General features: G+C 33.0%; 1 protein-coding gene across 5 annotated transcripts in view; it reads left to right on the top strand.

Moving 5' to 3' along the window:
* LOC114325450 (ELKS/Rab6-interacting/CAST family member 1) overlaps positions 1–17,669 on the top strand; it is a 607,107-nt gene that overhangs the window by 544,712 nt on the left and 44,726 nt on the right. For all 5 annotated transcript variants that reach the window (XM_050642808.1, XM_028273526.2, XM_028273523.2 and 2 more), the window contains 3 exons: positions 3,375–3,528; positions 10,349–10,615; positions 13,218–13,370. In XM_050642808.1, the coding sequence (XP_050498765.1) occupies positions 3,375–3,528; positions 10,349–10,615; positions 13,218–13,370 (574 nt within the window). The remainder of the gene's footprint in view (positions 1–3,374; positions 3,529–10,348; positions 10,616–13,217; positions 13,371–17,669) is intronic.

The following is a 17,669-nucleotide window of genomic DNA, read 5'->3' as shown; positions in this document are numbered from 1 at the left end:
AACATAATTTTTTTTCTATTGCATATTTTGACTTAAAATTTTTACAGAAAACTTTTTCATGTTTTATTGCTGTCTTGGTTAAAATTATAAGCTAACAACTTTGTCACTTAACTTTTTAAGTAAATATGAAGCTAACGAAATCTGACGACAAAATGTTTAAGGCTATGTGTACATAATTCGCAAATATTTTACGTGTATCCCTACTTTTTCTGTCTTTACACGGCAAATTACGCGTAGTAAAATTCACACTGGTGTGAATATGTAAACATTACTAGAATGTCATTCTACTTGAAAATGTCATCATTAATTTAAAGAGATGGGTTTTGAATGTTCTTGGATAACTGTTATTTTTATAATTGGAAATTATTAATTCAGTTAATAAATGTGATAATTTTTCACTAACTATGTATTCAGTGATTGTAAAAATTTATTTGTACAACAAAGACTAATACTCAATCGAGAAAAGAGGAAAAGTGTTAAAGTGATTTTTTAAAAATATATTGTTATGGAACGCTTACAATTTTGAACATCTTTAACAACAAAATACTTGGATCACAGAATATATTATTCTGATGTATTCTCTGCTTGGATCTTCCACAAATAATACACAATAAATAACTTTTTATTAAGTTCACGTCTTAAATCAATTATTTATCAAATACACTATATTTCAATAATATTTAATCAATAACTCAACATACTCCCGATGCAATGTCAAATATTTAAAATTGTCACTGATTGTCAGTGTCTGACTGACAATATATATGCGGACAATATTATATTCGGCTGAGTGCGTTGTAAGAAAAAGATAGATTTGGAAAGTATTACCACGGCATTGTGTTTTTTTTTTCGAATCCTGAAAAAACCAATAAATATTTTTGAAAAATTTAAACGCAGAATGAAAGACTAAATTATTACCGAGGGCCGAAAGTCCCTTAGAATAAATAAAAAGTTTATTTTGAATGATATATTTGAAATTAAAAATCACACTAAATTTTCTCTTAGTTTTTCACCCCTGTAACTTATTAAAATAAACATTATAGAAGTTCTCAGGGACTTTCGCCCCTCGCTAATAACGTGATCTTTCATTCTGCGTTTAAATTTTTCAAAAATACTTATTAGTTTTCTCAGGATTCGAAAAAAATGAATCCCCATTTGAGTAGCATTGCAGCCGAAAATACGTACCGATCCTCTTAAAAATTAACGACTTCTCCTTTAGTTTACACAAACATTTTTATACAAAGCTCGTTGTTATCTAAATACTACAAAGATGGCACGGTAAAATTTTCAAGAGGAAATATTTACAGCGAGCAAAGAAACAGTGCAGAGGAAACATTGCTAGCCACCTTTGAAAGAAAAATCTTGCGACACATATATAAGGGCACAAAAGAAAATGGAATTTGGCGAAGAAGGTACAACTTTGAACTATACGAAATATACCAGGATCCAGATATCATAACATTCATTAAAATAGGACGGCTGCGTTGGATGGGACATGTAGAAAGAATGGAAGAAGGCGAAATACCAAACAAAATATTCAAACAGATGCCAGTAGGGAAAAGAACAAGAGGAAGACCGAAGCTGAGATATTTAGAACAAATAGAAAATGATATAAAAACCTTAAAAATAAAAAACTGGAGAAAAAAAGCACGAAACAGATCAGAGTGGAGAAGAATCCTGGAACAGGCCAAGACCCAGAAAGGGCTGTCGAGCCAATGATGATGATGATGAAAGAAACAGTGAGGTAAAGTTGAAAAAATCATCAAAATTGATTTTTCGCATGTTTTCATAAAATTTGATTTTTAAACATGTTCCACCAATTCTAGATAAAAATAAACTTCATATATTCAGATTCAGCGACCTTGAAAACATAAAGAATCACCAAAATTGGCCATTTACCTTAAAGTTGATTTGCGTGGTAGGTATAACGTAATTTTAGGGGTTGCTGCCGCTCGCCTATAACTAGTTCATGTTGTGAGGCCGCTCCCCTATGAGAAATTTTCTTATTCCTGTTAAAATGTCGCATTTAAACAAATCTGAAAGGCGCCGGGCGAAATTTTTGGGCAAAAATTTTATAAAAGACTTCAAAACATAACTTCTTCTCTGTTTCTCTTCTCTTCTCTGTTTAAACAATGTTCTCTGGGTCTGTTTTCATTTTTCTCAAAAGTTGATAGTTTTCCAGTTATAAGCGATTTAAAATCAAAAAAATGCGAAAATAAGCATTTTCGAAACTTGAAAACTCATAATATGCAAATTTTTATTTTTGAGGTTGCCAAGTGCCTAAATTGAAGTTTAAACATTCAGTTTCAAGGTTCGAATGAGTAGGCTGGATTTATTTCAATTTAGACTGCTGTTTTTTAATTGTTAGTTATGCGCGTCCACACGACTTACGCACTCGCACTATATGGAGCGTATGGAACCGCCGCACTATACGGAGCGAAACATCTTCTTCTTCTTCTTCTTGGTCTAGCCATTCACGTCCCCATCTGAACATAAGCCTCTTCAAGTCTTTCTTTCCATTGATATTTATTGTAGCCAACTTGTAGCCAATTTTTCCAGGCAGTCCATTTCAGATCATCAGTCCATCTCATAGGAGGTCTGCCTCTGGACTTTTGTGTTGGTATGGTCTCCAGGTTAGAATTGTTCTGTGCCATATTTTTAGATGGCTCCTAGTTACATGTCCAGCGTATTCCCATTTCAATTATAATGATTTTTGTACCACATCGGTGACTCTGGTTTTCTGTTTTATCCATGTGTTTGTTTTCCTGTCCTTACGTATTTATAAATAAATATGCATCGCGTGTTGAGTGACTCTGAGTATATTCATATTCTTTTTTGTGATTGTCCATGTTTGTGCCCCATGTTTTAATATATCGGAATAAGACATGCATCAAAATCTTTAGATCTAAGATGTAGTTGAATTTGTTGATTTCTGAGTATATAGTTCAGTTTGCCGAATGCTGCCCATGCTAGCTTTCTTCTTCTTTTTATTCCTTCCGTTTGAATTTCCCTATTTAGTATTTTTTTTGCCCTAAGCATACCTATATATTCTTCAACTTTTTCTATAACTTTGTCGTTTATTATTGTTACGGTTTCTTCGGAGTGCATGACTATTGTTTTGTTTAAATTCATTTTCAGTCCTATTTTAGAAGATTCGGTATGTAGTTTTAAAGCATGCCTAGAAAGAGTTTTTTTTTAATAATCCATCTGTTTATTCAATTGATTATTGTCAATGTGCTAACTAAATACGCCGTAAATCATATATAGTGCCCGGTGGCTTAAAATTCGAGTAGACGCGCATAATTAACAATAAAAAAATGGTCATAAATTGAAATAAACCCCGATTAACTAATACATAAATATGTTATTTATAGAATGCAAGAGAGAGCTGACAAGACTTCCTCTGACCTCAGAAGATGTCAAGCTGAGCTAAGAGTGACCCAGGCAGACAGCGAAAGAGCACGACAAGAGGCAACAGCTTTACAAGAAAAACTTGAGAAGTCTCAGGGGGAAGTATACCGCCTCAAGGTAATGTACCAGCTTAAAATGTTAACTTCACAAATTTCGAAATACGGATGTCTTTTACACATTTAGAACTTGACATCTAATAGCCATATCTTAGGTTTTTACTAATATTTCAAGGTCCTGATATTAAATTATATTGAATTACAAATTTAAGGGAGTAGGCGCAAAATCTTGCTTAAATAAATGCATTCAATGTATTCTTCGAGTCTTGAGAAAACTAATAAGTATTTTTGAAAAATTTAAACGCAGAATGAAAGAATACATTATTACCTAGGGCCGAAATAAGTAACTGAAACTATAATGTTTATTTTAATAAGTTACAGGAGTGAAGAAAAGAGAAAATTGAGTGTGATTTTTAATTTCAAATATTTTATTCAAAAGAAATTTTTTGTTTATTCTAAGGGACTTTGGGTATCCGGTAATAACGTAATCTGTCATTCAGCGTTTAAATTTTTAAAAATATTTATTAGATTTCTCAGCAAAAATAGCATTGGACCAAGATTTTGCGCCTACCCCCTTAAATCAAAAACGATATTTGTTTTTTACTAGGATTAATATCTTTTGTAGGGAAAGACAAAAACAGCAAATAAATAATATTCTAATATTCTTTCTTGTAGCCAAATCTAGTTTTTATTATCATTGTTAACATTATCAGTCTAATTCTGTTTGCATTTATCTCTATTCGAGCAAGATCGGCTTTTCTATTTACACTTATCCACCTGTTTCTATTTTGAGCATACTTTATTATTATAAAATTTGAAAATTTTAACGTTAACGTTTTTTCTCGATATATACTTACATATAAAATCGGTTTAGGACGTCAGATGCCTAATTTCTATTAATTCATGTCGGTTGTTCCATTTAGTCTTTATCTCTTCTATCTTCCGGTAGGTGTACCATGCGAGTACCATATCAGCTGATTTTGATGTGTTATCGACTACTCTACCTTCTCACGCGTTTTGGTTGGTTTTGGTCTGCTTTGAAAATCAAAACCAACAACAAACAGACATAGTCAAAACCAACAACAAACCAGGGGGGGGTTTTGGGGGTTATAACCCCCCCCCCCCATTGGGATGTACTTTGAGCTCTATACGCTTAACACCATACCCTTCAGAGACCTTCCAGTAGTTGTAACCCCCCCTTTCAGGTAGTTGTAACCCCCCCTTAGGATCATCCTGGTTGCGCCTATGCAAACAGAAACAGAATATCAAAATAAACGAATTCTCTCTATGGATTTTTTGAAAGGAAGGTAGTATGCAAAATATTCGGAACTGTCTGTGAAAACAGAATATGGAGGAAGGTTTAAATTGCACAATATCTACAAGCAGAAGTTTGGTGGAAATGATATTACCACTTTAATAATCAAGCCAAATCATCTTCAGTGGCAGAAAATGTTCAATTACGGGTCTCGAAATTGAACATAATAAAAAAGATTCGCAAAAGAAAAAAACAGCGTAGCCTGTGGGAGTAAAAGAAGAGCAGACTTATTTTTAGAGAGGTTTTCCTCAGGGCCAGTAATCCACATAGTTGGCAGTACTGAGTTGCCATGTTATAAAGTCAAACATCACATAATAGGGAGTTTTTGTGCACACAAATACGTAAACGTAACGCATCTTTTTGACATATACGCTTGCGCATTAATGGTTCAACTCCCGTATCTCGATGCGTATTACCTAAAGTAACGTTCTGGTATGTACGTGAAACGCATCCCTATCGAGACGAAAGTCACCGAATGCACACGAGGATCTTGCCTGATTACCTACCAAATGAACATTTCATCAGCGTACTACCCGTTTATAAACATTTAAGGTTATATTGGTTATTGGTTTAGTCTATTTGAATAAAATTATTCTGTGTTTGTAATTGAAAATTGGAACTTCATAATAGATTTAAAATTTTATTGTTTTCAAGTTGTCTATTAATAAAGCAAAACAAACAAATCTTGTATTAATTTAAGAAATACAGTGTTCACCACAATTAATAACTTGATAAACAAATGACCTAATTTCAATAAAGTTTTCAAATAAATATGAACAAACTATTTACAGTTATATTACTTACAGTTATTATACTGGAATTCTGATGTAGGTACAATAATTTACAACTAAAAAGTAGGTATAAACAAAAATAAAAAAATTTTAACCTAAGGAAAAATAATATTTTTATATTTAAATAGAAGCAATTAAAACCATACAATTTCATCATTCATTTATCTTTTTTTAATTTGTAGGTATATTGTGTGAACATTGTTTTATTTTTTTAATGTCAACGGAATTTAAAAATGACTTTACGCTTTGCTTTACGTTACGTTAAGGCAGTCACAAAAACTACCTATTTTAACGTTCATCCTCTACGACACGTTAGTTGCTTTACGTATACGGAGATGCGTTACGTTACGTAGCAACAAAAACTCTCTAATATATAAAATATATTACGTGATGTAACCGATCAAATTTGTATGCTGAAATTGTTACAAAATAATAGTTTTCAACAAAATCTAGGCTTGCATATGCTGTTCATTGATTCTAAACAGACCTACGACTTTATCTCACGAAACGCAATATACAAAGCAATATTACCACTAGGAATATCAGCGAAACTGATACAATAAGTTAAAATGACGCTAACCTAAACAGTCAATAAAGTGATGATGTAAGGAAGTTTTTTAAGTCAAAAAGGAATAACCATTTTCAATTTCTTTGCAACACGAAACTACAGCCGCATCATTATTCCAGTTCAATCAGAGAGTGCAGCAAGCACCTCCACCGGTTTCGAAACTTATTAGTCTCTCATCAGGAGACACATATGCTGCTCTCTCTGACCCAACTAGGACAAACCCCGGCGTGCAGTCACGGATTGCAACGAACGAAATGGCAAAGATGCCCTAGCGGCAACTGCTATCAAAAAAATAAGTTTTTAATCTAACAGCACATAAAACAACATCCAAAAATGCTATTCTACATCCTACCAGACTGAAAACAATGGGAACCTCCTCTGGTAACACCTACGAGGCTTCTACAATTTGCAAGCCATAACGGATGCTGAGACTAAGGAAGATGAGGGAATTTTACAATTTATAATTCATGTCCCATCTGCTCAGCGCGGTAAAGTTCCAACGAGAATGGTTCCCTTCGTACTCCAATCGGAGTAAATGTAACTCAAAAATGAATAACCATTTTCAATTTCGTTGCAACACGAAACTACAGCCGTATCATTATTCCAGTTCAATCAGAAAGTGCAGCAAGCACCTCTACCGTTATGGCTTGCAAATTGTAGAAGCCTCGGAGGTGTTACCAGAGAAGGTTCCCATTGTTTTTAGTTTGGTAAGATGTAGAATAGCATTTTTGGATGTTGTTTTATGTGCTATTAGATTGAAAACTTAGTTTTTTTTAAGCCAGTTTAACGGCAATAGAGGACTAAAACAAGGAGCCCTCTGTCAACAGACTTATTCAACCTAGTACAAGAAAAGATAATTAGAGGAGCCAATATTCAGACTAGCAACACGATTCTGGACAAAAGACAACAGTACATAGGTTTTGCAGATGACTTGGTATTTCTGACACGTTCACGAATAGAACTTCGAACAAAATTTGAAGAAGAAGCTAGATATATGTTCTGACTATAAAACAACAAAAAACCCAGTATATGAATATGACAAGGGAAAATGCAAAAGAATATAAATGAATCACTCTAAGGACGAATGATAGAGAGTATAAATTTGAGAAGGTTACAGAATTTGAGTACCTTGGAGTAACAGTTACAAATAGAGGAGACGAAGACAGATAAATAGATAAACGTTTGTTGATAGGTAGTAAAGCAGTATGATCATTAAACGCACTGTTGAAGGCAAAAAACGTGTCCAGGGCAGCCAAGATTCCAAGTTATGAAATAATAGTTAAAACAACGGTGTTGTATGCATGTAAAACTTAGACAATGAATCAGAAAAAGAAGTAAATCTAGAGATTTGGGAAAGGAAAAGCTTGAGAAAAGTTGTTGGTGTTATAAAGGAGGCCAGCTGGGAATGGCGCAGAAGAACAAACCGTGAGCTAATGGAGATGTATGAGACAAAAATAACACATACAATCAAGGCACAGAGAGTTAGATGGTTAGGACATGTTTCACGAATGCCACAAGATAGAAACGTTCTAAGAGTTTTGCAAGCAGGAACAAGGAGAGAAGAGAGATACCACGAAGGAAGTGGTTTGATGCCGACCGGACTGACATAGATGAAATGGGTATAAGGGACTGGAAAGAACAAGTGAAGGACCAGATAAAGTGGAAGAATCTAGTCAAAACTATCGAAGCCAATTGTCTCTAAGGCCTGTAGTGCTGTTAAATATACCAGAGAAAATCGGTAAAAGAAAAAATAAACCATAACAGAAAATTAAATTGAGATTATTATTTTATATAATTTTATAATAACTACTTATATACAGGGTGTAACGAAAATACAGGTCATAAATTTAATCACATATTCTGGGACCAAAAATAGTTTGATTGAACCTAACTTACCTTGTACAAATGTGCATACAAAAAAAGTTACAACCCTTTGAATTTACAAAATGAAAATCGATTTTTTCCAATATATCGAAAACTATTAAAGATTTTTTATTGAAAATAGACATATGGCATTCTTATGATAGTAGCATCTTAATAAAAATTTAGAGTGAAATTTGGACACCCTATAAAAATTTTATGGGGGTTTAGTTCCTTTAAACCCCCCCAAACTTTTGTGTACGTTCCAATTAAATTATTATTGTAGTACCATTACTTACACACATTATTTTTAAAACTTTTTTGGCTCTTAGTACTTTTTCGAAAAGTCAGTTTTTATCGAGATATTTTGAATATTTTTTAAATCCACGACATATTTGTATATGGTTAAGTACGATTATGGAGATTTGTTAATAATATAAAAATTTATGTATGATTTGCATTTTTAGGTATATTTTGAAACGTATTAAAAAAGAAGCCATATCTCGATAAAAGGTGCCTTCTCGAAAAAATATAAAGAGGCAAAAAAGTTTTAAAAACACTGTGTTTAACTAATGGTACAGCAGCAATATTTTAATTGGAACGTACACAACCATTTGGGGGGTTTAAAGGAACAAAATCCCCATAAAAACTTTATGTAAACATATTAAAAAATAAGCCTCAACTCGATAAAAACTGTCTTATCGAAAAAATACTAAGAGGCAAAAAAGTTTTAAGAACATTAAATTTAACTAATGCTACCACAATAATAATTTAATTGAGACGTACACAAAGTTTGGGGGGGTTTAAGGGAACAAAACCCCCATAAAATTTTTATGGGTTGCACAAATTTTACTATAATTTTTCTTTAAGATGCTCCTGCCATAAGAATGCCACATATACATTTTCAATAAAAAATCTCAAATGGTTTTCGATATATTCGAAAAAAATCGATTTTCATTTTGTAACTTCAAAGGGCTATAACTTTTTTTATGTGCATATTTGTACTAAAGTAAGTCAGGTTAATTCGAACTATTTTTAGTCCCAGAATATGTGATTTAATTTATGACCTCTATTTTTGTTACACCCTGTATTATAGTTTCATATTTGAGTTATTTATATCTCATGTATATTTGTAAAGTAATGCTTTTGTAAATCATAAATAAATATGATATCTAATAATGGGAAACATAAATTTACAGACTTAAGGGGAAACACGTATTTTAAACAGCAAAATCCATTTTGTAAATATGGAAAGTTACACAAACATTTCCATTACGGGAGCTTGTTTATGTTAAAGGTAAACAAAATAGAAATTGGGGAAAATTTATACTTTGTTCATCCATATCCCCTGTCTGATTAGTTTATAGATTGATTGATGGAGATATACTGGCAATTTTGGCGAGCGATCACATTATTTTCGTGATTAATTACTGTGTATTTAGCAGCTGACACCGTCTTCTCTCTTTTACTAAAAGCCTCCCTAATATTTTATTAGACACAAAATATTGTCACGTATAAAATATAGGCTGTATGGAAACTATTGTTATTCATATCAATAGTTTCCATTGGAACTGCAGTATGGGGCAAAATAAACTGTACTCAAATGAACATTGAAATATGGATAACCATTTTCAATTTGGTTGCAACACGAAACTACAGCCGCATCATTATTCCAGTTCAATCAGAGAGTGCAGCAAGCACCTCTACCGGTTTCGAAACTTATTAGTCTCTCATCAGGAGGCACATATGCTGCTTTCTCTGACCCAACTAGGACAAACCCCGGAGTGCAGTCACGGATTGCAACGAACGAAATGGCAGGGAAGCCTTAGCGGCAACTGCTAGCAAAAAATTAAGTTTTCACATCTATAATTTTTTTTGGAGAATTTCCTCCAAAAAAAAATTTCAACCACGTAGGAAGAGTCCTGTGTTGCCCTGGGTAACATCCAGGCATATCTTTAACATCAGATGATCTTTATATAAATATGTAAAACAACCATATCATTTACATTTAAAGGGTTTTTACCCAATACATTTTGGTGGCTCAGGCATGCAATTTTTGGCTTTTAAACACTGATGATGGATTCATTAATCCGAAAACGTCTTGTATTGTGACTCTTATTTAGGGTATTTTAATATATATCTTTTACAAAAAACTTGGTATTTTTGTGATTTATGGTATACAGCCAGCTACAGGAAGTTTATTTTCCTCGTGGATTTTAATTATAACCCCTTATAATATTTCAATCAACGCAACGGCTTAACATTTCAGGATATACTAAAAAATTATCATTCTGTCACGTTCATTCTTTGCATTCTAACCTATAGAATAATGAATTGTATATTTCAGGCCCGACTAGAAAATTCTCACCAAGAACAAGAGAGTCTTCGGGAAGAATTGGAGAGAGCGCAATCGACTACGGCGAAATTGCACTCGGACAAAGATCGAGCGTACGGGGAGTTGGAGAAGGCACGAGAAGAACTGGAGCGTACGTCGGCGACCTTGGGAAAGGCTCAATCACAACAAGACAAATTACAGAACGCTCTAGACAAAGCACAGACCGAAGTCGACAAGTTACAAGAAAAGTTAGACAAGTCACTTGGGGAGACCAGAAGGGTATGTTCACATTTTAGTCATATTTATAATTTGAACTATTTTTTTATAACAATAATAAATAAAATTCATGATTTTAATACTAATTAGTTGTGACGTTAAAGAATGACTCATTCTTCTTCTAGCGAAGGTCGACGATGACTTTTACCTGTCTTGTGCCTGTCTCATTCGTAACTGGACGTTTAAGCCAGTCCATTCTTTATGTTTCTTATCCCCCTCATATGGCGTCTCTCATTGTCAGCTCTGTGAAGTTACATATATTTTTCCTAAGGACGTATCCAAGATAAGGTGCTTTTCTTCTTCTTCTTCTTGACTGGCTTGGGGTGAACCTTCGCCACATTTACTATATCCCTCCATATTGTAGGATCTTGTGCTTCCATTTTTTATTTCCCATTGTTTTACGCCAATCGTAGATACATCGGCTTCAACGTTATCCTTGGATCTTTTTCTGGGCCGGCTTAGTCATCTTCTACTGTCTGGTCTCTCAAAAATACTGTTTTTAACACTAAAATAAAAACCTTATCTTGTAAAAGGTATATTTAAAATCCCTAAAAAGCGCTGTATCACAACAAAACGTTTTCGGAATCAATATTCCATCATCAGTGTGTGTTATCACAGGTTTACATACTTTAATCCACCAAAATGTACGGGTAAAACCCTTAAATTAATATTAAACAGTTGGGGTTACATTATATTATCCGATTTTAAAGGATGTTAAAAATATTTCCAGATTAACTCCTGGCATCACATATCACATGACATCAATCATATTGGTTGGGAAATTGTAGGTAGAACCTTACATGGCAGAGTTGTCACCTAAACTCTGTCATGTAAGGTTCTACCTACATTTTCCCAACCAATATGGTTGATGTTATGTGATGCCAGGGGTTAATCTGGAAATATTTTTAACATCCTTTAAAATCGGATAATATAATGTAACCCCAACTGTTTAATATGAATTTAAGGGTTTTTACCCGTACATTTTGGTGGCTTAAAGCATGTAAACCTGTGATAACACTGATGATGGAATATTGATTCCGAAAAGGTTTTGTTCTGATACAGCACCTTTTAGGGATTTTAAATATACCTTTTACAAGATAAGGTTTTTATTTTTGTGATTTATGGTATACAGCCAGTGCAGGAATTTTTCCTTGTGATGTTTTTAACACTATGTCTTCCTCTGATCTTACCACATGGCCTGTCTATATTATTCCGTTAGCTTTTATATGTCTGACGATGTTAACAGTACCATGCAGAGTCACCAATTCAGCATTACATCTCCTTCTTCACTTTCCTATCAATTCATCTCTTTGAAGGCCAAATATAATTCTGATGACCTTCTTTCCACCACGATGCTTTTCGCCTTTTTACTATTCTATTCTAATCTAAACCCTTAATTTGAGAAAGGTTTGCACTTTTTTTCAATTAGAAGGATGTAATTGTATATTAAAACATATTTTTGATTCCAAACAACTTTTCATAATCATAAATTCATATTTTTGACATACTTCGTACCAGAATAATAAAATTTGATATCTGATGGTTGCATCTTACGTTTTAGACCATGGAGAGCTTTTCATAAAGAATCATTTTTTTTTTCGTTATATTAATAAAAAAGTTCCCATATGGTTAGTTCCAAGTCACGTAGACACTCTGTATACAGGGTGTCCCGGAAAATAGTGCGTTCCTTGAAGGTGTGGATATAATACACAATTTAGAACAAAAAAGTCCTATACCATTTTTTTCTAAAGTTAACCGTTTCCAAAAAAAAGTTAACATTGTTTTCCATATACCTGTATTTTAATGTTTGGAAATTTTAATAAACTGGCAACATCGTACGCACTACGGAATAATAACAGATAATAAAAACTCGTTTGTGATTGTGATTAACAGTATTTAAAATAATCCAACCTAATAGTAGGTAATACTTATGTATTTACGATTTGTTTACTAAAATTATTTTCTTTTGAAATGTACTGAAATACCTATTGCATAATTTTAAACGAATTACACATCTTTCAACTGAACTAGTATTATGTATTTAGTAAGGTTTAAATGGGTTGAATGCTGAGTATTGCTGAGGGCTTTAACTGAATTACATAGTTTTAATAGTTTACAGTGGAACATAAATACACAAGATAATGTCTCAGTAATTTGTTTACTTGTGAACTGAAATAACTAAGTTGTACTTACTTGAAAATAATTATTATACCGAATAGATGTTTCAAGTAACCTTTCACAAACACCATTCATAGGTTATAACATAATAGGTAATACACTCACTATTCGAAAACATTTTCGGCATTGACACTAAACAGGATTCTTTAAAACTATCTGTTTACTAGCTATGTATCTTCTATCTATTTACATGGGACTGTCTATGCTTAAATTTGCGTACCGCACATAGTTGTCAGATTTAAATTTACATACCAAAATACATTTTAATTTTTTGGTCAAACGGTTGCATTTAGAAAAAAATGTTATAAGAGTTTTTTGTTCTACATGGTGCCTTCTACCTATACCTTTAAGGAACGCACTATTTTTCGGGACACCCTGTATATTAGATACTATTGATTAAAATAATTATTAATACATTAACTTTTAGATACAATTGGAGAAAGAAAAGGTGGCATACGACTTAGAGAACATCCAATCGCAATTGGACAAGGTTCTAGGCCAGTCTGCTCGTCTGCAGAAAGAAAAAGAGTCAGCTCAAGTAGAATCAGATCGGCTGAGAGATAAAGTGGAAAAGACGCAGGTAAGTAGTTGTATAAAGCACTCTTATATACATCACCTAAAAATTTACCTTTTGCATTCTTCTCGATGTTTAGAAAACTTTGAATCAAGTTTGGCATACCGGGATTTTGCATAAACTACTGAAAATAATTGATCTCCACATTCCCTTTGTCAAACTTCTCGATGCATATAAATCTCAGATACGAACATAAATCTTAAGATTAAAAATCAGTTTTCTACACCCTTTACTCATATATCAGGAGTCACCCAAGGTTCCATTTTTGCACCCACACTTTACACCATATATACAGTAGTGACTCCACTAATCTCAGACGAAACAAAACCATTGCCATACTTTACAGATAACATTACTCTCATCACAACATGACGAGGCACATGTCATCAAAAGATGTGCTCTAACTTACCTGAACCATGTCAATAGGTCGTGCAGGAAATGAAGACTACTATCAACCCCCTAACAAATGCCAATTTATACTCTATAGAAACCTAATGGTTAGTGGCTGTACCTCAGGCTTCGGGGGACCGACTTCACTTCAGCAATCAGATCCAGTACCTACGAGTGATGTTCAACAGAACACTACATTGGGATCACAATCTTAGAGCAACCCTTAATAGGATGAGAAGGGAATTTTCTGCGCAGTGAAAGAGAAAGAAGTAGTCTGAGTAAAGTAAATTACAAACAGCAAGACTTCCCGTCTGTCCTAATACATAAACTATCAAATACCGTCAACACAGGTACTTGTGAGGCTTTCTCCTCTGAGCTATTACTACCCCCATAAAATCATGTAAAGCCAAAATATCTTTAAAATTCCATGCTCATTCTTTAGCAATATATTCGTCAGAAATCCTAAAAAAACTTACCTCCTCCCAACCAAATTACTGAATTTGAGAGCAACGAATTCCCTAACAATTACATGAACACCTTGGAGATAACTCCTCTTTTAAACTGTGTTAAATTAATAGCTCACTTAAATCTATTGCACACGGCCAGGGATGGATCAATTTTCTTTGGTGCATCGAACCCATTGCACAATTATATCCATCCTTAAGGAAGTAACGGCGATAGTTGCCCTCATTGCATTCACCACGAGTTAGTATAAAAAAAAATCTGAAAATAATCGATACAAACCGAATTCTCTGGTCTTCATCCTCCTCCGCAGGATCTCGGACGAACCGCCTACAGTGGTAAAAAATTTCCAGAGCCAGTGCCTACACTCATCAGAAACACGTGCTTAAGAGGCAAAACAGTTTTTCTAAGCAGGGCACATAGATACCCATCAACATCCAATATACTTAAAATGAAAACGACATTGCATCTATTGATTAGTCCCAGTCAGTAAGAGTGATTAGACCACTGTAACATCGCCTTTGATAATAAGGTTGTGACTGGTAGTTATTTTAAGACGACAGACTCAGTAAAACACAGGTTAAAACAAAATACGTATATTAGTCTGGGCTGATTATCGGAGAATAGGCCATTTTTGGGAAAAGTTATTTACCAGCAATTTTATTGCTGGAATCGAATTTTATGATTATATATTAATAATATAGGTATGCAAACTCCGCAGATAGTGTGCTACTTCTTTTATAAACAAAATGGCGCCCGAAGATCGTGTTTTTTTTTCAATTTTTGCTCTATACCTCCAAAGATTGTAACTTTACACCAAAAACACTCACTTTACACTTTACAACCAAAATTCACCGCAATTAAATTCTGTATAGAGACGTGTTTTTTCCGATTTACTTCGATGAAAACTTTCCCCGGAAAAAGCGGGTTTTTCCAGTAAAATCTTTAATTTTCAACTAAACTTTTAGATAAGTAATTGTTAATCAATAATTAAATAATTTGGTAATGTAAAATCCCTTTGCAAATAGATTATAATTCCAGAAGCCGATGAAAATTGAATGAACAGTTTAGCAACAATTGAATTGTTAATTAAAAATTTACGGTCGCCATAATAACGACAATAATTATGATGCATAAGAATAACTATGATTTTTTCATAAAAAGACATTATACCTATTTATTGTACTTTACGGAATTGAAATTGGACTATTTAAGCGGCCTCAGGAATATTTTAAAATTATAAAGAATTTTTTGGCTTATGAACAAATAGAATATCTCGGGAAATAATAAACTAAATTAAATCTTAAAAGCGGTATTCGAAAAACAGCGACAGGATGCTTCTTCTAAAAGAACACCCGTTTAATTATGATGAGTAGTTCCTGAGATACAACCGGTCAAAGTTGACCGGAATTTACGGCAAAGATATAAACAATAGAATCATAATTTTCAAACCATCACCTTTTTATTTTTGTCGACTTTCTCCACACCAATTTTCATATCCTTAAAATACTCATAACATGTATTATTATAATAAAAACTTTCGATAATACGTGTGAAAATTGCCAAAAATAGCAAAATTCCAATCAAAAATTAGGTTGGAGAAAATGTAACCCTCAAAGTTCAAAATCAGTATACGTTAAAAAATGCATTTTCTCGGCTTCTCATGCAGCAATTTCCTTCATTCTTTTTTTGTTCCCAAATAATTCGAGTAGAGCCATCGAACTAACGCATTATTAAATGTCAAACTTGCTTTTGTTTTGTTATAATAAATTAATTTATTTATTATAACACAAAATTTTAATTTGTTTAAATAAAAATTGTTTAAATCATTATACAGCTTTCAAATGAGAATATTTATGTTTTTAACTTTAAAAGGTACACTTGTAGTAAGTTTATCAAAAAAAAAACCTACAACTGGAAAAAACATGTAGTTTTCTGTTCTTATAAATAAATTAATCTATTATAACAAAACAAAAGCAAGGTTGACATTTAATAATGCGTTAGTTCGATGGCCCTACTCGAGTTATTAAGGAACAAAAAAATAATGAAGAAAATTGCTCCATGGGAAGCCGAGAAAATGCATTTTTTTAACGTATACCGATTTTGAACTTTGAAGGTTACATTTTTTCCAACCTAATTTTTGATTGGAATTTTGCTATTTTTGGCAATTTTCACACGTATTATCGATAGATTTTATTATAATAATATATGTTATGAGTATTTTAAAGATATAAAAAGTGGTGTGGAGAAAGAGGACAAAAATGAAAAGATGATGGTTTGAAAATTATGATCCTATTGTTTATATCTTTGCCGTAAATTCCGATTGTATCTCAGGAACCACTCGTCATAATTAAACGTTTTTTCTTTTAAAAGAAGCGTCCTGCCGCTGTCTTTCGAATACCGTTTTCACAATTTAATTTAGTTTAATATTTCCCGAGATATTCTATTTATTTATAAGCCAAAAAATTGTTTATAATTTTAAAATATTCCTGAGGCCGCTTAAATAGTCCAATTTCAATTATGTAAAGTACATTAGATGGGTATAGTGTCTTTTTATGAAAAAAGCATAGTTATTCTTATACATCATAATTATTGTTGGTTATTATAGCGACCGTAAATTTTTAATTAACAATTCAATTATTGCTAAACTCTTTATTCAATTTCCATGGTCTTCTGAAATTATAATCTATACGAAAAGGGCTTTTACATCGCCAAGTTATTTAAATATTTATTAACAATTACTTATCTAATATTTTAGTTGAAAATTAAAGATTTTGTTGGAAAAACCCGCTTTTTCCGGGGAAAGTTTTCGTCGAACTGAATCGGGAAAAACACATCTCTGTGCAGAATTTAATTGCGGTCAATTTTTATTTGAGTGTTTTTGACGTAAAGTTAAAATCTTTGCAGTTATAGAGCAAAAATTGAAAAAAACACGATTTTCGGGCGCCATTTTGTTTATAAAAAAAGTAGCACACTGTCTGCGGACTTTGCATACCTATATTATTAATACATACAATAATAAGATTCGATTCCAGCAATAAAATTGCTGGTAAATAATTTTTCCTTGTATTTTTCTAATTAGCCCAGAGTATATTCAATGTAATTATGTACAGGTCAAAAAGAAATAAAAAAAAATACAATTCTATTTGTCGCCGCGTTGTAGCGAAGTCCTCCCCCGGATAGACGTCTGTAAAAGAACAGCAAAATTAATAACAATCCGAAATATTCCTACACCTTAGTACAGTGTAAGTTGCAAAACAGTCACGCGATTAAAATATATAAATTAATTAGGAGCCGCAAATTACTTCAACACGGTACACCTTGCTGCTAAAGTAGGCATACCTTAGCTTGCGAGATCACGTCACTACGGTGACTCACTACCCAGGTCTGCCTGCATCGCTCACCTCGCTTGGCTGGTAGTGGAGCACAGAGCTGTCGCTTCAAGACTGGAGA

The sequence above is a fragment of the Diabrotica virgifera genome, chromosome 1 (assembly GCF_917563875.1).
Source record: "Diabrotica virgifera virgifera chromosome 1, PGI_DIABVI_V3a".
NCBI lineage: Eukaryota > Metazoa > Arthropoda > Insecta > Coleoptera > Chrysomelidae > Diabrotica > Diabrotica virgifera.
This window is presented reverse-complemented; position numbering and strand designations above follow the sequence as displayed.